Source organism: Chelonus insularis, unplaced genomic scaffold (genome assembly GCF_013357705.1).
Source record: "Chelonus insularis isolate UGA/USDA-ARS -01 unplaced genomic scaffold, ASM1335770v1 contig_88_pilon, whole genome shotgun sequence".
In the NCBI taxonomy this organism is placed as follows: domain Eukaryota; kingdom Metazoa; phylum Arthropoda; class Insecta; order Hymenoptera; family Braconidae; genus Chelonus; species Chelonus insularis.
Window position 1 is genome coordinate 2,259,728 of NW_023276776.1, and position 24,997 is coordinate 2,284,724.

General features: G+C 27.3%; 5 protein-coding genes and 1 non-coding gene across 15 annotated transcripts; 3 read left to right on the forward strand and 3 right to left on the reverse strand.

Annotated features, from left to right (window-relative positions):
- The first annotated feature begins 2,278 nt into the window (after positions 1-2,278).
- HisRS (histidine--tRNA ligase) lies at positions 2,279-5,612 on the forward strand. Of its 5 annotated transcripts, none has more exons than XM_035090758.1 (5): positions 2,279-2,504; positions 3,077-3,394; positions 3,789-3,998; positions 4,078-4,801; positions 4,941-5,612. In XM_035090758.1, exons 1-5 carry the CDS (start codon positions 2,409-2,411, stop codon positions 5,420-5,422), a joined length of 1,830 nt encoding a protein of 609 aa, XP_034946649.1. In that variant the 5' UTR covers positions 2,279-2,408; the 3' UTR covers positions 5,423-5,612. The 5 variants fall into 5 exon arrangements, with proteins under 5 accessions (XP_034946649.1, XP_034946651.1, XP_034946652.1 ...); XM_035090761.1 differs by lacking the exon at positions 3,077-3,394 and adding an exon at positions 3,571-3,705 and having other exon boundaries at positions 2,373-2,504; XM_035090762.1 differs by lacking the exon at positions 3,077-3,394 and adding an exon at positions 3,574-3,705 and having other exon boundaries at positions 2,374-2,504.
- A 130-nt stretch (positions 5,613-5,742) lies between these two features.
- On the reverse strand, positions 5,743-13,991 carry Ork1 (open rectifier K[+] channel 1). Of its 3 annotated transcripts, XM_035091095.1 has the most exons (6): positions 13,380-13,991; positions 12,253-12,779; positions 10,088-10,264; positions 9,413-9,784; positions 8,669-8,931; positions 5,743-8,492 (listed from the first exon to the last, which is right to left on the reverse strand). In XM_035091095.1, the coding sequence occupies exons 2-6, from the start codon at positions 12,392-12,394 to the stop codon at positions 6,108-6,110; spliced, it is 3,339 nt and encodes a 1,112-aa protein (XP_034946986.1). In that variant the 5' UTR covers positions 12,395-12,779; positions 13,380-13,991; the 3' UTR covers positions 5,743-6,107. The 3 variants fall into 3 exon arrangements, with proteins under 3 accessions (XP_034946986.1, XP_034946987.1, XP_034946988.1); XM_035091096.1 differs by lacking the exon at positions 13,380-13,991 and having other exon boundaries at positions 12,253-12,785; XM_035091097.1 differs by lacking the exons at positions 12,253-12,779; positions 13,380-13,991 and adding an exon at positions 11,580-11,656.
- Positions 13,992-16,005: 2,014 nt separating this feature from the next.
- On the reverse strand, positions 16,006-18,446 carry LOC118072012 (zinc finger protein 143-like). 3 transcript variants are annotated; one of them, XM_035091562.1, is made up of 5 exons: positions 18,255-18,446; positions 17,903-17,984; positions 16,616-17,809; positions 16,385-16,504; positions 16,006-16,214 (listed from the first exon to the last, which is right to left on the reverse strand). In XM_035091562.1, exons 2-5 carry the CDS (start codon positions 17,978-17,980, stop codon positions 16,116-16,118), a joined length of 1,491 nt encoding a protein of 496 aa, XP_034947453.1. In that variant the 5' UTR covers positions 17,981-17,984; positions 18,255-18,446; the 3' UTR covers positions 16,006-16,115. The 3 variants fall into 3 exon arrangements, with proteins under 3 accessions (XP_034947453.1, XP_034947451.1, XP_034947452.1); XM_035091560.1 differs by having other exon boundaries at positions 18,082-18,446; XM_035091561.1 differs by having other exon boundaries at positions 18,401-18,443.
- Positions 18,447-18,862: 416 nt separating this feature from the next.
- On the forward strand, positions 18,863-21,612 carry LOC118071626 (uncharacterized). Of its 2 annotated transcripts, none has more exons than XM_035090856.1 (4): positions 18,863-19,362; positions 20,890-21,007; positions 21,093-21,299; positions 21,375-21,612. In XM_035090856.1, exons 1-4 carry the CDS (start codon positions 19,354-19,356, stop codon positions 21,578-21,580), a joined length of 540 nt encoding a protein of 179 aa, XP_034946747.1. In that variant the 5' UTR covers positions 18,863-19,353; the 3' UTR covers positions 21,581-21,612. The 2 variants fall into 2 exon arrangements, with proteins under 2 accessions (XP_034946747.1, XP_034946746.1); XM_035090855.1 differs by lacking the exon at positions 18,863-19,362 and adding an exon at positions 20,056-20,801.
- A 121-nt stretch (positions 21,613-21,733) lies between these two features.
- Positions 21,734-24,907, reverse strand: rtv (QVR superfamily protein rtv). The gene is made up of 7 exons (XM_035090857.1): positions 24,699-24,907; positions 24,382-24,617; positions 24,225-24,328; positions 23,992-24,153; positions 23,389-23,878; positions 22,081-22,248; positions 21,734-21,969 (listed from the first exon to the last, which is right to left on the reverse strand). Exons 1-7 carry the CDS (start codon positions 24,881-24,883, stop codon positions 21,773-21,775), a joined length of 1,542 nt encoding a protein of 513 aa, XP_034946748.1. The 5' UTR covers positions 24,884-24,907; the 3' UTR covers positions 21,734-21,772.
- Positions 23,197-23,303, forward strand: LOC118072204 (U6 spliceosomal RNA). The gene has a single exon (XR_004690990.1). It is a non-coding gene; the product is annotated as a U6 spliceosomal RNA (small nuclear RNA).
- Positions 24,908-24,997: the final 90 nt, after the last annotated feature.

A 24,997-nucleotide genomic window follows, 5' to 3' on the forward strand; every position in this document is an offset into this window, starting at 1 on the left:
GACTCTATACTGTAAACAAGGCACTGCCACAAGGACCAACTCCCAGTGATTGAATTACTGGCATGTCTCTAACTAAATTTTATCCATAAAAAATTCTAACTAAGTATAAAACAATGAACAAATATTCCATTTTTATTATATAAAAATAAATTAAGCCTAGTTCAATTAGATGAATTAATCATTATCAAAACCCATAACATTCTTTTCTTTTTTTTTTATAATAATATTTAGAATAAATTTACAACTACTAAAAGAATAATAAATTTGGAATTAGAGAAACAAAAAAAAAAAAAACGAAATGTCAAACATATGAATGTATTAAATTTATTTTTTTAATTTAAATTCGATTTAATGTCTTTCTTTATAGTATTGATATTTTTGTTAATAATAATTATTGAATGAATGAAAGAAATTCTTCTTTATTGTATGTAACAGTTGATATCTTAAGATAAAAATATTAGCCATAAGCCTAAGTGATACAACAATTGAGGTATTTAAGAGACAAAAAATAAATGAGTGCAGATGAATAAATTTTTTTATTGGTATTTGTAATGAATAATTTATTTATAAACTATTCAAATATACTAAGTACAACTTTCGAATTTTATATCATTGATATTCTTAAGTTTAAATGTTTTATTTAATTAATTTTTCTATTCACCTTGCACTCATTTTTTTTTTGAATATTTTTTTTTTTTTCACTAAATAAAACAAATAAACGAATAAATGGAAGAAAAAATAAGAAAAATTCCGAGAATGATGAGTCTCTCGTTATTTAACCATTATGTAGAAAAAATTTTGATGTCTTCAAGTGTCATTGAAGTTTGTAAAACACGCGCACAAGTGACAAAAAAAAACCCACATTATATACATACAAATTATTAAAATAATATTAATTATTAATAAATAATTTAACAATAATAATAGTTATTAATATTATTATTATTGTTGGTGTTGTTGTTATTATTATCATCACCATTATAATTATTATCATGATAACCATAAAATACTAATACTAATAATGATGATAATAACAATGACAATTAATCATCATGAAATAGTAAAACAAGATTGACAAAAATAAAAAAATAACATTAAATGTAAAAGAAACATTATTATATTCATGTTGTCGAGTAACCAAGTTATCTCAAATCGAGTAGAAGAATTAATAATAAGCACCTGTCAATTTTATTTATAACCATCACTCCATTTATTAATAACATCCTTTTTAAAAAGGAAAATGGTAAAAAAAAAAATGATAAAAACACAAAAAAACGTTATGACATTTTATTGTATATCTTTCTCTTCCCAATTAAACCCACAATATTGTCGAGATGGTGTTATTTTTAACACTATATCGAATCAATTGGTTAATAAAAGTTATCTAGATGTACTATTGACTCTGTTATTCATACTTTAATTTTTCATTTTTATTTTATTCAATTTTGTTTTATTTTAACTTTTATTTCAATTCAGATTCCTTTTGTAGATATCTTATTATCATCAGAAATATGTTCAGAATGTTCCTACTATTTGATATCACAAGTATTACAAACTGGAAATAGAAAGGTCTACATAATTTCTGGAGTAACTACCAGCTGATACAGAAACCAGTTTCAGTAACTGCATGAGCAATAAATGTTTCATCATCATACCGTTTATATTACCAACCATGATTTATGGGTGATTTGAATCGTTAAGGAACGAGCCCCCAACCAAACTGGATACTTATAAATTATATTTTGGTTATTCTTAATTTTGCTAATTAATATCATTGATTAGACCATGGTTATTAATTTAATATATTAAAGAAAAATAATTACGACTTGAATATTTATAACTTGGACTCTGTAACACAAACATTTCAATATTATAATGCTTTACACGTTTTGAAATAGATCTTAGATAATGTGCTATTTTTTATGAATATATTTATCATTAACAATCAATAAAATGTAGATACAAAAATGTGCTACATATTTCTCTATGTTTTATAATGAGTTTTTAAATGAACTAATTATTTTTTTAATTAATTTTTAAATCTAAAACAAAAGTGAACATAACCTTAAATTGTCTTAATAATAATAATTATTATTATTATTGTTATATTTTGTGAATTTATTTATTACTTAAAAATAGATTTTTAGCCAATAGATTAGCTTTCATTTATGACCACTTACCATTACTTTTCAATGTTCAAAAAAAAAAAGCCGATGACGTAAAGTCCCGCTACAATGAAGCGCATGAGTAAAAGGAACTGAGTAGTTACAGTCGTGAGTTGTTGGCCATTGTGTTTAATCCGCTTTCAGTGATTATGGTAACTCGATAAAGAAGCTTGCCCATGTGTTTAATATTTAAACAATAATATTCTTGAATTATTAACATTGAAAAATAAACACGTGCTAACAATGACTGATGAAAATCAAGCCAAGTTGCAAGAAGAATATAAAGAACAAGCAGAAATTGTTCGAACATTGAAAAATTCTAAAGCTGATGCTACTTTAGTAAGTGTTGACAAAGTTTCTTTTTTAGAACAATTACTATTGTAACAAATCTATGAACACATATGGTGCACGAAAAAATGAATTTTAAGTGAATTCATTATTAAGATTGGTAATAGAAGACTATTAGGCAATTTTGTTTTTTGGAGATATAAAAAAATTAAATTAAAATATAAATCTAAAGTGAAATGATAGAGAATATTTGAATAAGTCTTTTTTTCATGGATTTTTATAGGTTATGATGCAATTAGTGAAACTTTTATACTCTAAATTAAATTTCAAAAAATATTTCAATTAAAATTAGATAATATTTATTTATTTTCTATCAAAATGATATCTAAAAAAATTATAAATGATCTAGGTTACATTTATTAATGTAAATTTCTTTTCGTTTTTACTTCCAGAATTATCCGTGAGGTTATGATACTTCTGAATGATAAAAATAATAATTTTATAATTGTTAATTAAAATGATAGAATAATTTATCTTAATTATTATTCTTTTTAAGTTAAAATACATTAATTTGTTTCTAATAATAGCATAATTCTTTATGAATAAAAGTCTTTTTATTATAGGCCACTGAAAGATGTGTAGATGTAACATCAACTTTTGAAAAACTAAATTCAGAACTTGCAAACGTTAGTTTTATTGGTGGTTGGCTTCCAAGTTCTCAAGATATTCAATTATTTAAAATTTGTAAATCGTTTACTAACAGTAATATTAATAACTGGCCTCATATAAAAAGATGGCTGAATAATCTCCAAAGTTATTCTGAAGATGAATGTAAAAAGTTGGTTGTAAACGAAAAAAAATATAATAATTCTTTGGAGGAAATTGTATTAAATCTTACTTTAAAATCTAAATCTAATTGTAATAAAAATATTGATGAAAAGGTGAGGCAGTATATATTTTTCAACACTGCCACAGGTTTATCATGATATTCTTTCTCTTGAATGACTTTATATATATTACAAAGCATAATTAAAATTAAAATTAAAATAAATTGTGAGAAAAAAAATATTTCAAATAAGTCTGTGGCAGCTAACTATCGTTATTTCTGCTGTTTAAGCAGTTGAAATTTCAACACTGAAGTGGACTTTTCTCTTTGATTTTGGTTTGCTGAATAATGCTGTGGTTAAAATACTTAAATCTCATTAATACCACTCGGAACTGTCTCTACTCCTCCACTGTTGCTGCACAACAGGTAGGAGCAAGAGTAGTTTCCACCATTAATATATTATCATTTATATCGTTCTTGATTAATGTATGATTCTTGATTCATTTCAGATAAATGAAGAGGTAGCAAAGCTATTAAAAATCAAAGCACAATTAAAAAATGGAGATGACTCTGGTAAACTTATACTTAAAACTCCAAAAGGAACAAGAGATTATAATCCAGAACAAATGGCATTACGACTGGGTGTTTTGGAAAAAATAGTCAATATTTTTAAACGTCATGGAGCAGAAACTATTGATACACCTGTTTTCGAACTTAAAGTTAGTAAATAATTTATTTACAAAATTGCTTTAAATTAAACATCTTCTTTATACAAATATTAATTTTTTCTTTTTTTAGGAAGTTCTTACCGGAAAATATGGAGAAGATACTAAACTTATTTATGATCTTAAAGACCAAGGAGGAGAACTTTTGGCTTTAAGATATGATTTAACAGTTCCATTTGCTAGATATTTAGCAATGTCAAAAATAACAAATATTAAAAGATATCATATTGCAAAAGTGTATCGCAGAGACAATCCATCAATGACAAAAGGCCGTTATCGAGAATTTTATCAATGTGATTTTGATATTGCTGGCCAATATGACGCAATGTTACCTGATGCTGAATGCGTTAAAATAGTTGTTGAGGCATTAAGTGCATTAGATTTAGGCCCATTCGTAATTAAACTAAATCACCGATGTCTTTTAGATGGAATTTTTGCTGCCTGTGGTGTTCCTAAAGATAAATTTAGAACCATTTGCTCTTCAGTAGATAAATTGGACAAAAGTCCTTGGGAAGAAGTCAAAAAAGAGATGGTTGAAGAAAAGGAACTTGATGAATCGATTGCTGACAAGATCGGATATTATGTATCTAAACATGGAGATGCTTCATTAATCGATGAATTAAGAAGCGATGAAGTTTTAATGAAACAAAAATCAGCAAAGGAAGGCCTTGATGCGATGGAATTATTATTAAAGTATTGTAATCTCTATCGAGTGTCTGACAAACTTTTATTTGATTTAAGTCTGGCTAGAGGATTAGATTATTACACTGGTGTTATCTACGAAGCTATTTTAAAAGGTAAAATTTTTTTTAATAAACAAAATATTATATAGAAGTTTTAAATTATGAATTTTTAGTCAATTTTGATATTAAATATAAATATTTAGGATTTTAGCAATCATTGTCACGAAATTAAAAATAATTTTTACTTTTTTAGATAGCGAAGTTGGAAGTGTAGCAGGTGGTGGACGTTATGATAATCTTGTAGGGATGTTTGATGCAAAGAAGAAAAATGTGCCTTGTGTAGGAGTGTCTATAGGAGTAGAGAGAATTTTTAGTGTTTTAGAGAACCGTATTGCAGATCAAGGAAAAAAGACGAGAACGACTGAAGTTGAAGTTTACGTTGCAAGTGCACAAAAAAATCTTCATGAAGAAAGAATGCGAATTATTGCAGAATTGTGGGAAGCTGGAATCAAAGCAGAACATTCTTATAAAAAGAATCCTAAGATACTTTTGCAATTGCAACATTGTGAGGTGAATGGAATACCTTTAGCAATTATTATTGGTGAGGGAGAAATTGCAAGAGGTGAAGTAACGCTCAAAGAAGTCAATACAAGAAAAGAACGACCAGTTCAACGACTCAAACTTGTTGAAGAAATTAAGAAATGGTTAGCAGAAAATCAGCTATCTCAATCTTAGAATATTTTTTATAATTTTTTCTCTTTTTTTATTGAAAAATTACATGTGTTTTTGTTTACCAACAATTGTTGGTAATTGATTTCTCATGGCTTTTTTTTATAAAACACCTTAGATCAAATTGAAAGTATAGGAAAGCAATTGCATTAATTTATTTTGTCAGCTTTTACATTAAAAAAAAAGTTGCTAAATAAGTGGATTTATTTGTTTTTATTTTACATAAATTCCTTACATTTTTTTCTTAAAATATCTGTGTCATAATAATGGTGGTAAGAAAAAAAAACTAATAATTTTTAAATATTATTCCATTTTTGTCATGTCTTTATACATTTATTTCACAAATTATGAATGATTTATTTACAATGAATATAAATGAATGAATATTTTATATATTATTATCTTTTTAATTTATTTAAGCTTATTCTTATTCATAAACGTAACATTATCGTTATTGTTTATTGCTTTAATCAACTCGAACCAGCCGAGCTATCCTAACCAGTCAGTTTTTGAACAAATTCTATCACAGTAAGCCTTTTATTATTCTAAACTTGAATTACCCGTTTAAAATATTTTTTAAAAAAATATCTCTTTAAGTAATAATTAAAATATATATATATTTTTTATTTATTCAGGTTTTTTCTTTAAAAAAAAAAAGATGCAAAATAAATTAAGACATAAATTTATATTTCTAAGTCGTAGATTCACGAGAATCTCCGTCAAAATCTATTGGTATTTTGTCTGTTAATTTTTCATCATTTTTCTGCAGATTATTTATTGTTTCTTTGTCAAAAGATTTACTAGTTGATGCTTGTGGAAGTACTTTCGAATATCGTTCAAAGACATTTTCATTTGGTTTATTGATTTCAATTTCACTTACTGATTTATAAGATTCTACTGATACTCCAGGGATATTATTATTTTTATTACTCAATTTTTTTTCTTCCAACTGATCGTCTAATGCCCTCGACATAGATTTCCTATCATCTAATTCAATTTGCGTTGCCATAAGATCTGATCCTTTTGATTTATTTGAATGATTATCAGATTTAACTGTAATGATCGGTTCAATTGATGTCAAATCAACTTGCTGCATTGATCCCTGTAATTCTTGAGTTGTTGTCGGTGCAGCTTTGATATTTTTTACTTTCATTAATCCTTGAGAAACAGTTCGATCTTGTAAATTATTTAATGAATTATCAATAGGGATGATTTGATCATTTGATAATAATTCTGAGGTTTTATGTGTATTTAAATTTGTGTCAGTATTAATATTTTCCATGTTAATAACAAATGGATTAGTGTTGACAGTTTTAGGTGATTCACTTGTTGATAATGGATTACTTATTGCAGAAACAGTTCTTAAGAAAGGTCTAGGTCTTTCAGGATAACTTTTGCCCTCTTTTTTATTTTCTAAGTTTGGTGATAAAATCGTAACAGTCTTTTGAACAGATCCTTTGTTGAAAGGATAATCTTTGGACGTTAAAGTTTCAGTTCGAACAGTTGGATCCAAAGCTAACGGACTTATAGATGTTATTTTATCACTATTTCCAATTCTTTCAGAATTAACATCACTTAAACTAAAAGCTCGAACTCTTTTTTGTAAATTCTTTTGATTTATCTGCCTTTGCAATATTCCCGCTCGCCATCGTGGCATTACTTTAGTTGCCGAAGTACCCATGGTAATTGGTGGAACATCATTATAACCATTTCGAAGAGATGTTCGATGAGAAGTTGATGCTACCGGTGAAGAAATACCGGGTACACCTTCTGAAGGTACTAAAGGATCTCTAGCACATTCGAAAGTAAAAGCGTTAGGACTATAAGCTGGTGGTGGACTGGAACTTTCTTTTCTAGGTGCTGATAAATAAGGAGACGCTTCAGGAGTTGGACCCAAAGGTGTTGTTACTGGACGTAATGAAAATCTTCGATTTCTTGGTTTTGAAGATGCTAAACTATTCCTTCTGTCATAAACAGGCGTAGAATTACTTGAATTTTCAGTTGTTCTCAGTGAAAATCTTCTTGAGGCATTAAGTTCATTTGTAATTGTATTTTGATTGCTTTGAGAAACAGATGCACTTTCAGATTGTGGAGCAAATAATGTAAAAAGACTTGGAAGTTTCGGTGGAGTTAAAGATGCAGTTCCCATCTTTCTTTGAGGCTTCTTCATAAATTCATCAGGTACTGCTCCCACTCGAGAGTGTAAAGCAGTTAGAGCTCTTAAGAAATCTGCTAAACTCGTTTCTTCTAAAAGACTATTACCTTCTAAAGTGGATGATAAGTCTACTCCGCCTGTGTGAGTGAAGTAAGTTGATCTGTCAGTGAGACCAGTAACGTTGGTCAAGTAATCATTATCATTGTTCTCCAAGTCGCCAACGGAAACTGAATTCCGGGTACGATGACCTTCTTTCTTCGTTGACAGATGTTTAATCCACCGTGGAAGTGGTACTGATTTAGGTAAATTAAGAGGGAAAATTGATTTAGATTCTTTATCTTTATTAATATTAACACCATTTCTTCGAGCTTTTATTAATTCTTGAATTTTTCGAGAAGCTGCCGGACCTGACCAAGTCCATTCTTGATTCCTTTGAACACCTGAATCAAAAGTCGGATCTAGTCTAACTTCACTTGCAGCACGAGATCGCGGCTTTCTCGGTATTTTATCTCCACCAATTTGCCAATTTGATTCAGTAAAACCTCGTTCATTTGAAAGAATTTCTTTGTCACTGAAACCTTGAATTCCAGCACGAGAATCGATATCGACTTCATCATCATCAGGTGGAGGTGGAATGTAACCCAATATGTTGACTAATCGTGCTAATAACTCTGCTGGTTGTACCATTGCATGAGTAGCAAAAGTGGCTGTTTTATCAATTCGCTGAAGATCTGTTTCAGAAACTACTCGTGCTACTGAAGTTTCCATCGGTACTACTTCACTATTAGCTCGACGTCTTGGATGAATAGGTGCTGTACTTGGTAAACCACCATAAACTAATTTACGAAGGTCTGGAAAACTGTTGCTACGCATTAGTGATGTTGGAGGAGTCTCATAATCATACTCATCAACATAGACTCGCTATAAAAAAAAATAAAAAACACATATTATTATCATCTCTTACAAAGTTTATGTATCATAACTTTCTCATTATTATAATGACCTGAATAAACTTAATGAGATTGTTCAAAAGCTTATTGGCAAATGTATTAATGAAAACAATGAATTACCGTAAATTAAATAATGAGGTCACTTACCTTGACTTTAGACAACTGGAGCTCATTGAAGACTCTCCTAAGGTAACTGACCTCCTTATTGAACTCACTCAATATTTTGTGCTGAGTCTGTTTTAAATTCATTGCAAGTTTATGTTCAAGACGTACTATTTTCTTGCTACGCATTCCTCGCGTGATGAAGGTCATGATCATTACAATATAGCCAAGACCGAAGGAGATCCAGGCGATGAGGAATGATTTATAGAGAATGAAAAGAAATCCACTGCCTTTTGTATTATCTTGACCTAGACATCATAGTCAAAATTAAATACATTTATTACACACATATTTTGTACTATTAAAAACAAATATATAATAGTATTTAAATGATAAAATAAATATAAAATGATTCTTCTGCTATTTAATAAACTCAATTAGTATGTAATGACATTTTTTCTATGCAATGCAATAACTCATAAATATTATTTCAATATGTGTAGTATTATACATATGTCACGCTCATGCTCATTAACAAAATGATTCATTAAGTAATAATACAATTACATACTATTTTAATGAATTTCCTCATTATAGACTTACCTCACTCTCTTTTTTGTTAGCATGAACAAAAGATAAAATTTTTCAAATGAATAATTATCCAATTATATCAAGTAATCAAATACTTATGGTTTAGTGTAAATGGTTACGATCATTTGAGTAAATATTACATTTATTTAGTTGGAATGAATTATAGTGATCTCTGGTAATTTTAATAAATTAACTCACCAGCGACATAATCACCAAATCCTATTGTAGTTAATGTTACAAATGCATAATAAACAGCCTCTTCATAAGTCCATCCTTCATAGTAAGAAAATAAGAATGCAGGAAAAAAAATAAACATGACGAAACCCGGAACAAGATACATCAATATTTGAGCAGCAAGTCCTGCTTTCCTGGTTTCTAATGGTGTTAATTTCTTCGTACAATCATCTTGTTGTTTATAAGATTTATATTTTTGATGTGCTCGAATAAAAACAATACTAAAAAATTCTCCTAATTGTGCCAGTAGAATACCATTCATTGGAATACCAACAAGACCATAAAAAATCATAAGTATTCGACTTAGCATATTTGTTGGTGCTAAATTTCCGTATCCTAAAAAAAGAATATTTTTATTATTGTCATTCTTGTAGACTATTAAATGAATGTTTAGAATAAATTACATGCAATTTATGATAACAAAGATATATACAAACTTGATAACATTGACTGTGGTTTTTACGTATATTATTATCAATTATAATTCTAAAAAAGTATCAAGCTTGCGTTCTAGTTTTTTTTTCTTTTTAACTTTGTGATTCAAATTGTTCATGAAATTTATTCTAATAAAATCATATATAATATTCATGTTGTTCGATGAATATTGTAATTTATTTTTAAAAATTCTAATAAACTTACCAATAGTACTAACAACAGTATAAGCAAAATAAAAACTATTATAAAAATCCCATTTTAATGAATCAGTTTCATTTTCACTGTAATTATAAACTGATTTTCCACAGTAATCACTGAGCTTCTTGAAAATTTCATACTGATCTTCTTTAGTTTGAGGATAATAGTGTTCTTGAAGAAGTGCTGAAAGTATAAAAGATAAAAATAAAAACAATTAGTTAATAATCAATATTCAAACTATATTTACATGTTAGATGAGATGAATATTCTCAATAAAAAGTTGGATGGAAAATGAAAGAAAAGGAAGACTTTTAAGAGCAATTACCAGTCTTTAGTCTAATGAACATGAAAGCGATCTCATACGTTTATTGCTTTAACAATTGGCTTCAATTATCTTATCAACCGATACTTGTTGGATATATTTTATGTTTTGTTCGTTATACAGTAGTTGGAGAACACGCAATCAACTGTATCATTGAGAGAATAGTGAAATTACAATGTGTAATTGACTACTAGGAGATTTATTCAACTTTTTCACAGCAATCGTTTCTATTACATACATTAAATCGACATTTTTTTTTATTGAATTAAATATCCAAGCTTCTTTTGTGATACAATAAAAAATAATGATAGGACTGGTTTTAGAACCCCTGTATCACTGAATGAAGACATCAGTTGAATATTTGAAAATACTAATTAATTATTATATAAAATATCTAATCCATATTGGTTAACAACTCTCTTAATGACATTTAAATGAACATTTAAATTTTTAAAAATATATTTATTTATTGATAATAAGAGTTTTATCTATTTTTAATAGTCTCCAGTCTATTTGACAAAAGAAAATAAAATGATATCTTCAACAATATCGAATTTGTTGATAAATTCCACTTATAGATTTACCTCCCTTACATGCCTTACAAAGTGTAGAACTATTTAATTGTCAAATTACATCAATTAACTAAATAAGCCTATTCATAGATTTAAACCGTTAAAAATTCAAGGTCCCACTCCATCACTTTAGTGATGTGTTTCGATATCAAATCTACCTGTTATTCTTTATCTTCAAGTTCCTGTCTTCAAGATAGTATATAAAATGTTAATTGAGTAATATCCTTTATTAAATGATTAATAATTTATTAAAAATAAGTCAGTCTATATAATACTATAGTTTAGTCTAAATTCGTTTGAACTTATATCACATGACTTTTGATAATAGTCGAGTAAATACTCGTTTATCAAAAACAAATTCTGGGAATGAACAGAATATCAATACATATTGAAAAAGTTCAATTTTTTTTTTTAAATAAATAAAAAATAATGATTTGTTCATGAAATAATAAATATTCAAATGAGTGTTAGAGGTTAATTTTATGAATGTTCATGTCACATGTCTATAAAACAATCAACTGGAAAAAATTTCCAAATGATTTTTTAAGAATCTCGACAATGGCTCTTGGATTACACGATTTACACGACGACATTGTCAACTCACGATGGACAATGTTAGCCTTCTCCAACCGCAATAATGGACACTCCTATGCATACAAAAATTCAGTCACTATTATTCGCTGTATAACAACGACCTGGCTCTATTACATTTGATCAACTGCTATACAAAATTGTATTGTGGACAAATTACTTTGATAACTGATTACACGCTATCTCATTGTTAGTATGACGGTTTTAATACATGACAATAGGTAATATAAGTTCATGGTATATTTAGCTATTTACTAAAAATATTCAGTAATTATCATTTATTTAGAATGTTATTGATACCAATTACAACATTGTTTGATTTTTTATATTTTCAGTTAATTTAGCTGTAAAGGATATGAAAAATGATGATTTACAATATTACTAGAAATGCAAGCATTTAACTATCAGTACACTTGATGATATTTGCATAAAATGTTGTCAGAATATTTGCAATAGTCTAATAAATAATGAAATAAATAATTGATTATATATCTCACAGCTAAGAATAAAAAATAGTCATTGAGATAATTTTTTTTATTAAGTAAAGATTGATTATTATCGAATTGATGACGTTTTTTTCAACGAATTATTATTAATAAATGGGTTTTCCAAGAATAACAAAAAATAAATAAATTTGAACAATGTAATTCTTTGTAATGAAGTTTAAAAAATGTAATTCAAGGTACCATTGATTTCAATTCGTTCCAGTCGTGCTTGTTGGACCTTCTCAATCTCCAATTGACTTTCGATATGATAAAAAATTGAAGCACCAAGAAGAAGATAAGTCAAAAACAGCATCAACAAAACCATCCATTGCTTCTTTGACATCTTTTTTAACTTGATAGTTGCCTAAAAGGTCTTCCAGGCTATCAACAAGTGCACTAAAGTTATCACTTATACGAGGAGTACCTCGGAAGCTTTTTGAATTGTCACGAAATCATAACGAAGATTGTTATTGGAGTCTGTTGTGTTGTGAAAGCCACTTATTACACCCGCACTATGTTGCATTGAATAACTGGTGTCCACACGTCGAATGTGGATCTTCAGCCAAGCCTACGTTCTCCCTTTTAACTGTTTTTGCCCCTCTCTTCATCAATGGCCTTTATCTTTTACTAGATTCAATCGTATACCCCCACTAATATTCTTACGTTCGTTACCCTTTTTCAAAGGTACTTTTCAAGGCTAAAATTCATTCATATGGTCCATCAAAAACCTTGAAAATTATTCAATTAAATCATTCATTATTATTCATACTATTTTCTATTTATTGGAAATTTTTTATTATTTTATACTATTTGAACTTATTATTCCAAATATGAAACAATTTGCTTTCAATCAGGAAGAATCATTTAAAAATAGTATGAAATGACAACACTTTATTTAATATTATTATTAAAAAATAAGTTAATAAATTATTTATCTATATTGATTATAAATCCAATCTATAAAAAAATCTCGATAATAGATGACAAGAAGTGCAATATGATCATTCATAGATTTTTTTTGCTTTGTTATGATCAACTGATTGAATGATCAAAAAAAAATATAATGAACATTTTTTCAATAAAATTAATTATTAATATTATTGTATTATTAAATATTTTTTATCATTATTTATCGATAAAAAATCGTTTTAATTTAAAACTTAAAAATTTTTTGGGTTTTTTCTTTATTAGTGTAAATAATAGTAATTTCCTGATTTCTTCTATTTACTGTTTCATCAATTGACAAAACTAGTAATACATTTGTCTGTGAAAATGACGTGGCTGAAATATTTAAAGAATAAAATATCACAAAAATAGAAATAATTTACCAATGTTAAGAAGATCAATTGTCTCAATTTCTTTTAAAAACACGACATTCAGACATGGATAGAGGTCCTTGGTGACTGCGTCAATCGTTTTTCTTATGAGTTGATAAGAAGTTTCCCTTAAACAATAGCAGTTGAGTTGTATTTTACAGTTATTGTCCATCACAAACTGGAAAAGAAGAAAAAGAACAAAAAGACAAAAGTATGAAAGGCATTTGTTTGCGTAAGTTAATTGTAAGGACATAGCTTGTTATGTATTTATGATGCTTCACGCCTACGAACGATCGATTTAACTCAGGGGCCCATTGAAGGATCATAAGACCAAATGATTAACAGCTTATAAATAAAGATGTTACACATTATTTACGTATTGTCTATATTTTTCTGCTCTTCCTAAAGGAAAAAATCAACTTATCATGAAAAGTCTATCACATGATCTGTTGTATTGTCGAGGTCATAAGTTGTTGACACCTCCTTGATATTTACCTAGTATCTGTTTTGTGTAGACTGTCTATTTGAAACTATTCAATAAATTGTTCAAGATAAATGCAACTTATGATATATAACATCTACATTTACCACTTCAATTATTCAACATATTTACACATTCAAGTTAAATTATTGATCATTTATCACATTTAAGCAAATATTCAAGTCTGGAATAATTATTTCTCTTCATAATTATATTAATATTCTTATAATTATCAGAGTATAATTTCAATATAATTAACAAACATATGTTTTATTATATTATTGATGATAGAAATCTTTATGAAATGATATCAAAGATCACGTACTTGAAAATTCTCGAACGAGGGCACTCGATCATTTGGATTACGTTGAAAGTCGATTATGTAGTAATCATTTATCTGTTAATTCTATTAATTATAAAATATTTGTTAATACTTTTTCTATTTGTATCACATGTTATACCAAGCAAGTAACATACAAATAAGTGTTTAACCGCAATAGTTAATATTTTCCACTTGGCGACGCCATCAAGGCAACCCTTTAGTCATCATTTGATCAGTAAACGCAAGATAATAGACTGCCTTTACTGAGGAAGTGACAATGGTGATAGTTTAAATGTGCGTGAAAATGACATTTGACCAAAAGCACTTTGTCCTAAATATATTACAAAACACTAGATGCAAAAATATAAATAGTTCGTTCTCATTAGATTAATTTACATTAATTTAGTTAATTGTTTACTAAGTCAATGCGTAAACTTGTGAGAATTGCTGATGAACTCTTTATAAACAGTTATATACATTTATCTCTGACGTAAATTATTGAAAATACATAAGAATTTGTTTATAATAATAAATCAGTAAGAATTTTTTTTTTATTAATAATCATTCAATTTTTTATTTTATCAAGGAATCATTTGTTATTATTGTTAATTACTATTTTAATAATAAAGTAATAATACTTGATAATCAATGCCTTTTCACTCAAATTCTTTATCTACATCTTCCCTTTTTTTTAATACTTACAATCAGTAGCTGATCTTTTTCATCGACAATGGCTTATCTTCTTTATACACCGTTGACTTCTAAGCTAGATAGCAACACTTTGGATTATCCTTTACAGACAGTTATATTTTTTTTAATAACTGTAAAATTACACGTGGAATATCTTTATAAGATTGGTTTTGTATCTTTTATATCCATTTAATCACTTAATAGTTAAATATCGATTAGATTTTCTATTTTTTCTACTACTTAAAATATTTTTTTCTTTTTTCAACAATTTATTTGTTTATTGATTTTTTTCATCGCATAATCTCGGTGTTTCTAATAAAAAATATTACAAAAGATTTAATAAAATGTGCAATAATTGAGATCAATTGGTAGAGATTTGTATCTCATACATGATTACTAATAGTAAAAAATATTAGTTCTTTGTTCTACTATTTTTATGTAAATATACATGTTAAAAAATTAAGTGCTATATTAGTTGAGTGATTTTATAAACAGTGGGAGGTACCGGAACCGGATGTCCAATAATCTGTTAATTAAATACCCATAAATTAAGTGATAAATTATGTAAAACACTTGTAGAATTGATTTATCTATTAATATCAAAGATATTGAAGTGTCATTGAAAAATTGTTAATAATCTGTTTATTTATCTTTGTTAATAATTGGAATTAAAAGATAAATTCAACATTGATGATACAACATAAAATAATCGACTTATTCTCTTGTGATTTAATGGTATCATGCAGTCTCTTATTATTTTTTTATCGACTAATTTAACTTTCTATTAATCTTAATTATCAAAATATTATAGACACAATGAATTTAGAAACAATAAATTCAAACTTAAAAATTTTAAAGATAATTTTGTAGTTAAATTTGAAAATTAATGGACTCTATATTAATATAAATTTCAAAATGTCGAATATTTTAATGATATATTTTGAAGACCTCCCACGAATTACTTGAATGTTAATGATAATAAGAAATCAAAAAACAAATATTATTATCACATAGTTCACACATAGTGTGAGATATTAATATTAGATAATTTTACAATAATTCTTAATAATGGCGATTACTTTTAAAAAGTAGAATTTGAGCTAATTATGTATATATATATTTATATTATGTATCACATAGTAAAATATTGACAAAGTCTTTTTTTAAAATTCTTTATAAACTCTATTAAAAACGAGCTTATAGTAATAAAAAAAACTTTAACCTCATTTTAAAATATTATTTATTTCTTTGTTATCTAGCTCCATCCAAACTCCATATCTTCAATTTTGATATTAAGCCCTTCAAGTGGAATATCAATTTCTGGTTCCTCTAAATTTTCTTCTAAACTCATTTGCTAGAAACAAATAGTACCAATAAATTTAAGTAAATAGAAAACATTCTGGTACTAAATTAGTGTCATATCTTACTGTAATTGATGGAATTATTAGATAAATGAACTCTTTATTGTGAAATAGTATGAAATGTAGGTCAAAATTTTAGATTATTTATCATTCAAATACTAACCTGTAAAGCAGCTATTTGAGATGGATCACCAACCAGAAGAATCTGTGTCTCATTTTCATCAGCAGAATCTTCGGTTGTTTCTGATATTTGCAATTGCCCATTATTGTTGACAGTAAACATCTAAAGAAAAGAAATAAAGATAATTTATTACAGTAATTTTAATCTAATATATATTATATTATTTATATTTCTTAAGAAATAAATTAATAATTTCATTAAAAAAAAACTTACATTTTGTTTTATGATGCATTGCCGTTTGTTTTTAACTTGTGTAGCTTCACTAGTTTTTTGTAGGAAAATTCCATCCATACCATCATCACTTTCAATCAAAGCATGTGCAGTTCTTTTATGCATAACGAGCGTGCTGTTTTGTCTATATCTCTTGAGACATAAATTACATTCAAATGGTTTCTGTTGAGTATGAACCAAATGATGTTTATAAAGACTAGAATATTCCGTAAACCGTTTGTCACAATTTTCCATCATACATACATATGGTTTTTCACCTGAGTGAATTCTCACATGATTTTTATAATTAGTAGCACTCGCAAAAGCCTTCTCACATTCAGAACACTTGTAAGGTCGTTCACCAGTGTGAGTTCTAATGTGAACTTTTCTAATGTTACTAGTAGTAAATGATCTACCACATCCATCAAAAGGACATACAAAAGGACGTTCTCCAGTATGTGTTCTCATATGTTTTAATAAATCTCCAGAAGTTTTAAAGCATTTTGTGCATGATTCTGCCGTACATTTGTAAGGTTTTTCACCAGTATGAGTTCGAAGATGAGCTTTCAAGCTATAACCAGTTGAAAAACTTTTTTTACAATTTGGATGTGTACATTCATAAGGTCGTTGACCTGTATGAGATCGTTCGTGAACCTTTAAATGATGAGGAGTACTATATACTTTGGAACATCCTAATCTAGGACATTGATATTGAGCTTTAGGAGTGTCATTAAGTTTCTTAATAATTATTTTACCATCTTTTGATTTGACTTTACCATCTTGAATTTCCCAAAATTCATTAGTCACATGACGAGTAACCATATAGGTAGTTCCATTAAAAAATTCTACTTCAGAATAAATACCATCATCATTTTTTGACGATCCTGCTTGAGCTTGTACAATTGTTGGAGCTTCTAAATGAAATTCAAGTGTTTTTTCATTTCCTAATTCTGATAAATCTCTTACTACAATAGTTCTCCCATCATTTTCTAAATTAACAGCTGAATCTTTCTCTTCTAAATCATCATTTTCAACATCGTTCGTTACAAAAGCTTGAGTACCATCAGGAAGCGTAATTGCTGTCAATGTAGTACCAAGCAATTGATGATTATCAACAATAATACCTTGAACTTCATCAGTTTCGGTGTCTTCATTTCTCATTACCACTGAAAGACAACTTACATCACTAGTACTTTCCTATAAACATGTGTAGTAGAATATCATTATTATTTGGAGGTTATAAATAAAATTTTTGTGCATTCATTGATAATGCATTTAAATTTTACTTACTTTTAAATCATGAAATAAAGAAAAGTCTTTATGTATCTGAATTAAATTTTCAGTGAGTTCTGTATCCACTACAGACATGTCACTGAAAAGAATGAAAACATTAAAATTCGAGTTTCAATCGGAGTAAACAATATTTAGTTGATATATTTAGATTGTTTTTAGTAACAATTTTTTCATACATCACGTGTAATCATATAAACTGTCTTTTTGTATTTTATTGACTGATTTATATAAATGAATGATCAGAATTTGAAAGTTCAACAATAGATTTACTTTTCAGCAATCAGATCATAATTTACAACAAAAAATCGCCATATTAGTTAAAAGTTAACCACAAAGTTATCTAAATTACATTTGATAGTATATGTTTTGAACTCATTTTGATAATTGTAAACTAATATTCAGTATTTTTTATAGCAAAAAGTTTGAATTTTAGTTTAACATATCAAAAATTTTAATGTTTTGCACAGATCTACAAAGAATCTTGGGAAATATTACCCATAAACTCGCCCGCGCGCTATTCACTCAGAATACGACCGACATAACCAACAATCGTTTGGCTGTGGAGCGACAGTAGCGCCACCATTTCGCTGATTGGCTACAAATACAAACTAATTACTGACTTTTAAATTCTTGTGTGAGTCGACTTTTTGATTTTATTATAATTTTCTTTTAAATTCATACTTTATGGATATTTATTATATACGCAGTAACCTTACAATAATAATATCAATTATTTAAACAAAAATATGAATTAAATCAATACTTTTTCTCTAAGTATTTCAAGTAATTTGCAACATTTATTTTTTATATTTCTTATTATTATAACTTTTTATCATTTATAACTTCAATTGATCTCAACAAAAAGGTCAAAAATTGAGATAAGTGTATTTAACTTTTTGATAAATAATTCCATATGTTGTAATAAATATATAAATCAATAAAATGATGATAGGTTAGTATGTTGACAACAATAAAAAATCATTGATGGTTAAGATCTGAATGATAGAAAAGATTTAATATTATTATAATTGGCATAGATAAATTGATTATATCTAAAAATAGATTAGAATAATAATAATAATACATAGTATTTGTCTTCGAAAATGAAAGTATCCTCTCATCATTATCCTCACGTGATGGTCCTTCTTCTTTCAGTGTTTTATATACCCTGTTACTCAGGTGGGGTATTTCCTAAGAAGGGAGATGTAGACTATTCATAGATTACATTCTCTTGGTACATCCAAACTAGATCAGTTCCTGTCCACATGAGTTTGTGATTTAGTATTCATTTAAACTTATTAATAAATAGACAAATTCACCTGATCACATCAATATTGTCTCACCACTTTTCTTGATCAGTACTTTTATTTAAACAAAAACTGTGTTGACATAAAAATTTATTATAAAATCTATCGAGTGATTTTAAATAATTAACTTATTAATGAAAAATGTTGATGGTAAGTTTCTTAATTGATGTAAATAAACAACATTTGTTGGTACATTCTTTTGCGTAAAATCTTGATTTTTTATTCAATTATTAAAATATGATGAAAACGTCTAAACTAGATTATCTCTGATATTTGCACATTTATTAATATATTTTTATTTATACTGCAAAAAGTCTTTCTATTATTTTCATTAATAATCAAATGATTGTATGATGGTTACCAATATTAATTAAAATTTTTGGAGTTATTTAATTTTTATCATTCATGGTACAATATTTATTGTAAATAATCAACAATCATCAAGAAATCTAATTTTTTACGATAGTTATACCAACACAGATGTTGGAAGCAATTTTTTTTGATCAACTATAAACAGATTTTGTATTTTTTTTATTTTAGATTTCTTTAAAATGTATTTTTTTTTTATAAAGAAATAGTCTATTATATATAACTACAAACTACTAAATGCGCAACCTGGTTTAATTTTTTTATCTCTACCTAGATATTAACATCTCCACCATGATTTTACTTAGATTGTAGACTTTTATAAGATTCAGCTAAATTTCTACTTCATATTTATGAGTATCTATGTAACATTTGAAATTTTTCCTAACATTATTTTTTTGTTACATAAACCATATAATACTTCCTTTGTAAAATGACTTTTATTTTAATTACAATATTTATCAAAATTTCTAGAACGAACTAGAACTTAACCGACAATAGATTGCGATTAAAAAAAAAATATATAAACAGATTGTATAGAAGATACTGATGTGATTTAAGCGTAGATGCTACCACTTGTGGTTGCTGTACATATAAGGGATTAAAGCAATACCTTAGTACTTATGACCATAGATTTATGCATGTATATAACGACATCCGACTTTACTGGATTTGCGATGAGGTTCTATACGGGGTAAAGGGGTATGGTAGTGAATTGCCTCTAGAATCCCGTGACTTGGTTGCTTCACATCAGGCTCCAATAAATTTAATCGCCTTTTGAAAGTGTATACCAGTAACTTGATATCAATTGTAACAAAATGTGAATTTCTATTAAGAGATGATTGATCTATCAATCTTCAATAATCATTCAATGGAATGTGAATTAAAATAAGATACAAAATTATATAGCAGTGATATTTTTTATTTTGTTAATTCTATATGATTCAACAAAGCCTTGATTTAAAAAGTTAAAAATTCTTTCATGAAATAAAGATGATTAGCCAATTTCTTGTATAAATGATCAGAATAGTAGTCAGGTCATTAAAGTGAATAAAACAAAAGGCATGAAGAATAGAAATGAATCTGAAGAGAATATGAATATATTTTTTTTTACTAGTTACATAATAGTCTAGATGGAATGCGTAATAAGCATTCATAATTAATATCTTAGAGAGTTATTCGAGATGTTCTATTGATCAACATAATGAATAATGAATCTCAAAGTAACAATTCTGCTATGATAAAATATATTTGTAAATTTACGTCATTTAATTTCGTTTAATTTAATTATTATTTCGTTATAATTTTCAGTCAAACATTTTAGGACTACTGCTTTCAGGAGTTGTAATTATAGCAGCACCTTTGTCCAGTGTTCATGTCAAAATATTTTCTCCTCCTCATGTCTACGAACACCAATTTACCACTAATGGTTTTGTGTTTATTGATCAGTTAATTTTATAATTATTGTAAAGAAATTTCTTTCATCATCAATAACTCTGAGTATCTTTTTGTAGGTCAAACTACTGTCAGCCAGAATGCTTTTTTAGCTATAGGACGTCAAGTAGCAAAGTTTGGGAATACAATATCACCATTTGGATCATCTCAAGGTGTACAACAGTTTTGGCCAGCTGGAGTTTTTGTTGTACCAGGAAATGATAATAATTATGGATATAAATCTCGAATTATCACGGATAGAACTTTTGATTCTGACAATCGTTTAGGTAATTTTTTATTATCTTATAATTCTTAAAAATAAAATCATGAATGAAATAATCCATATATCATTGGTATTCTAGATAACTCTGATCCATTTTTACTGACTGGACCAGCAGCTATGCTTGCAGTTGCATATCTCTATGGTCGAGGAGGACCATTTTTCCATGAAATACCACATGAAAAATCTTTACTTGAAAAACAAAAAGACCGAGAAATCAATGGACTTCCTGGTAATATACTCGGTAGTATTAGATTTGGACATCCTTTTTGTAGAGATTGTGAATAATAATGTATATTTAGTAGCATCAATTCAATTTATTTGACAGTTAATTATTTAGTCTATCAATAATTATAGTAAATTCATTTTATATTTATAAAACTTTTTCCATTTTTTTCAATCATGGTTTCTAATAAATTATCGATACTTTAACGTTTCATTGACAATAATGTACACACAGGTGACAGATTTTATTGTTCATTAATGACGTATCGCTAACAAGTTTGCAATTAAAATAAGAAAGCTAGAAGCAACCAAAGAATCTGTATGATTGCATAAATCGCCTTTACAAAAACACATGTATACCTTTAAATTATTTATCATTGTGTATGCACATCTTTCTTCATCATCATCTGGTCCTCTTTGAAGACACTTTCTTTCAGTTGCTTCTCCGTATTCTTGAAAAAAAAATCAATGTTTAATTGTTAAACGTTATTGTGAGTGATAAATAAATGATTGAATCAATTTATAAATATTCAAAAGTTTCAATTGTTTACATTGGACTTTACCATTATTTAAATTTGGAGACTCAATTATTTTACTGCACCATCCTGACCCACAAACACGTGCTTCGACTCCATGCTCACTGTCAATTTGAGTTGAATTCATTGTGAAAGGATCTTTACATGACCCCAATTCTCCTCTTGACCTGCAGCTAACGCATCTTCTGAGTACACCTATAAAAATGTTTTGTTATTTAGGAATGTTGTTGAAAGAATGAAAATAATTAATTAATTGTTTTCATTATTAAAGCTGAATAACTGATTTATCAAAATTATATTTTTTTTCATGGTTTCAAATTGTTTCTAATATTTAACAAGTTTAATTGTAAGGCTTATTCAATAGTTTGGTATTTAATAATGAGATCGAACTGTCAGTGAACTAAACAAGGAAGTGAAAGTGTTTGAATTAAACTCACCTGAAGCACCATCAAATAATAAAACAACCAAGATTAAGAGTAAACCAAGAATAAATTTGATATCCATAGTAAAATAATTTTTCTTTATCTTGAAAATGTGTTGTAAATAGATGACAGAGAATGTATCATTCAACTTACAGCCATGTTGAAATACAGACTAAACTTCTTTGAAACTGGACATGCATAAAACCTTTCACTCTGAAGCGCCGTTGGTGTGTCAAATCTGGTTGCTTTATACTGAGTTATTTCATTGTGTACAAAGATAGTTAATTTAACTCCGCTTTTTCATCGTTCCAAGTATTTTGAAATTGAACCATTTTTTTCTTCTCTTTATCTTGTAATATTGATTCATAATTTTTATTTTGATATTTGTGAGGGTTTTTACATATTGCTATCAGCCCAGCACAATAACAGAAGAAACAAAAAAGAAGAATGTATCCTAGATACTTTAGGTGTCTTGAAAATGCTGGAAAAAAATTATATTTTCCGGTGTTAAATATTTCAATCAATAATTATTTATCATAATTATCACATTTATTTATTCTACGAATGATGTGTTATTAATTAATTAATGTATGTTTCTTATGCGAATGGTATTCAGTTAAAATATTTGCCACTAGATGGCCTAGCTCTAAAACAATCTTTCTCGCATGTAGTCATGTGCAAGGTTATAGAAATATATATAAACTGAAGCGATCAAGTTTTCGTACTTGCTTCGGCAGTACATATACTAAAATTGGAACGATACAGAGAAGATTAGCATGGCCCCTGCGCAAGGATGACACGCAAAATCGTGAAGCGTTCCACATTTTTTGGCATTTTATTTTAACTCTGTATACAATCATTCAATATCTTATAGAACATTTAAAAATGATGTTGTTATGCAAAATGAACATACCTGCATTAAATAAACGACTCTTTGAGACTACTCTAATTTTCACTTGCATCATTTTAATGTCATTAACGTAACACGTATAATTTCCTTCTTCTTCGATAGTTACTTCATTAAGATATAATGTAGAAAATGCATCAACTAATATCCGGGATTCTTGAATATCTTTCTTTTTTCTAAATAATGATGTAAATGATGTTTTTAGTATTTTTTCATTCCGTTTCCATATAATTATTGAATTTAAATCAGACTCTGGGCAAGTTATTGCTAAATGAGCTCCTTCAAGTAATATAAATCTCTTTTTATATTTAAATTTGTCCTTTTTTGATGGTTTTTTTTGTTTTTTACAGCTTTTGCATTTTTTTTCAATGAGAAATTCAGGAAGGTGTCTAATAATTTTGCTAATAACAGGAAAATAGTCATTCAAAATATGAGATCGACATGGAAGTAATGGAGAATTGTCGAAAAATTTTACAATTTTATTTGTATCAAATGCCTATGTAAAAAAATAAAGATAATATTGGAATAAAATTGAATTAAAAAAGAATAAATTGTAAATGATAATTTTAAATAAAGTTTATTAATAATTTTAAACTTGTTTTAACTTACATCTTCATTTATAGTAGCTTTCAGTCGACATTGAGCTTTACTTGTTTTTAATCCATGTTTATTAATACATTTTTCGCAAGGACTCCAAGCACTCAATTCTGAGATTACTTCTAAAGTTACACCAGCCTCTCTTACTAAAGCTAAATCTGGCATTCTTGATACCTTAATCAATCATGAAAAAATTTAAAAACATCTTGAAAATTACGAAGTGGAAGATTAATGATGATATTTACAGCAAATCTTTCAGTGACCGGAATCAAATTAATTTCCATATAACCCTTCAAATCAGATAGATTACCTTTTGGTATAGATTCAGCATCATTGTCTTGAAAAACAGCTATTATTATTTTTTTGTAATTAATAAAATCAATATATTATTTCATCTCTTACGTTCTAGTCGATAATTATATCTCTTCTCAGAATCTTCTCCTAATTTTCCATGACATTTATAAATTCCTGCATCTTTGATATCAAAGTCTTTAATGATCAAATCAAAATCTGGATTTAAGTAAATTTTATTCTCTAAATTATTATTATTCATATCAAATTCTACTTCACGTTCATTAGTTTCTTGAAAACGATCTTGAAAATACCAAAGTCTTGGTTGATGATAATTAGATTCTCCACTAGAATAATCATTCAATTAATGAACAGTAATATAATAATTAGCATAGCTTACGTGATTAAATTGTTAAATGTTTTTGTACCAAAAATGACAATTCAGTAATAGAGTTGTATTTAGTTCAACATCGATTAATAAATATTTATCCAATTTGTTGGTAACAATTAACCTATCACTATCCCTACAATACGTTTTAATTAAAGAAGATTCATAAATAGATATGGTAAGTGGATAATATAAAATGTTTAAAATAATAATAAGAAAAAGCATAACCTATGATTAATTTTTTTTTTCAAAGCATCAGTTCTTTACATTCTAAAAATATAATTTCAAATGATGTTGATTTAGAAATGAAATGTTTGTAGTGGGGGTAGATGATTATGG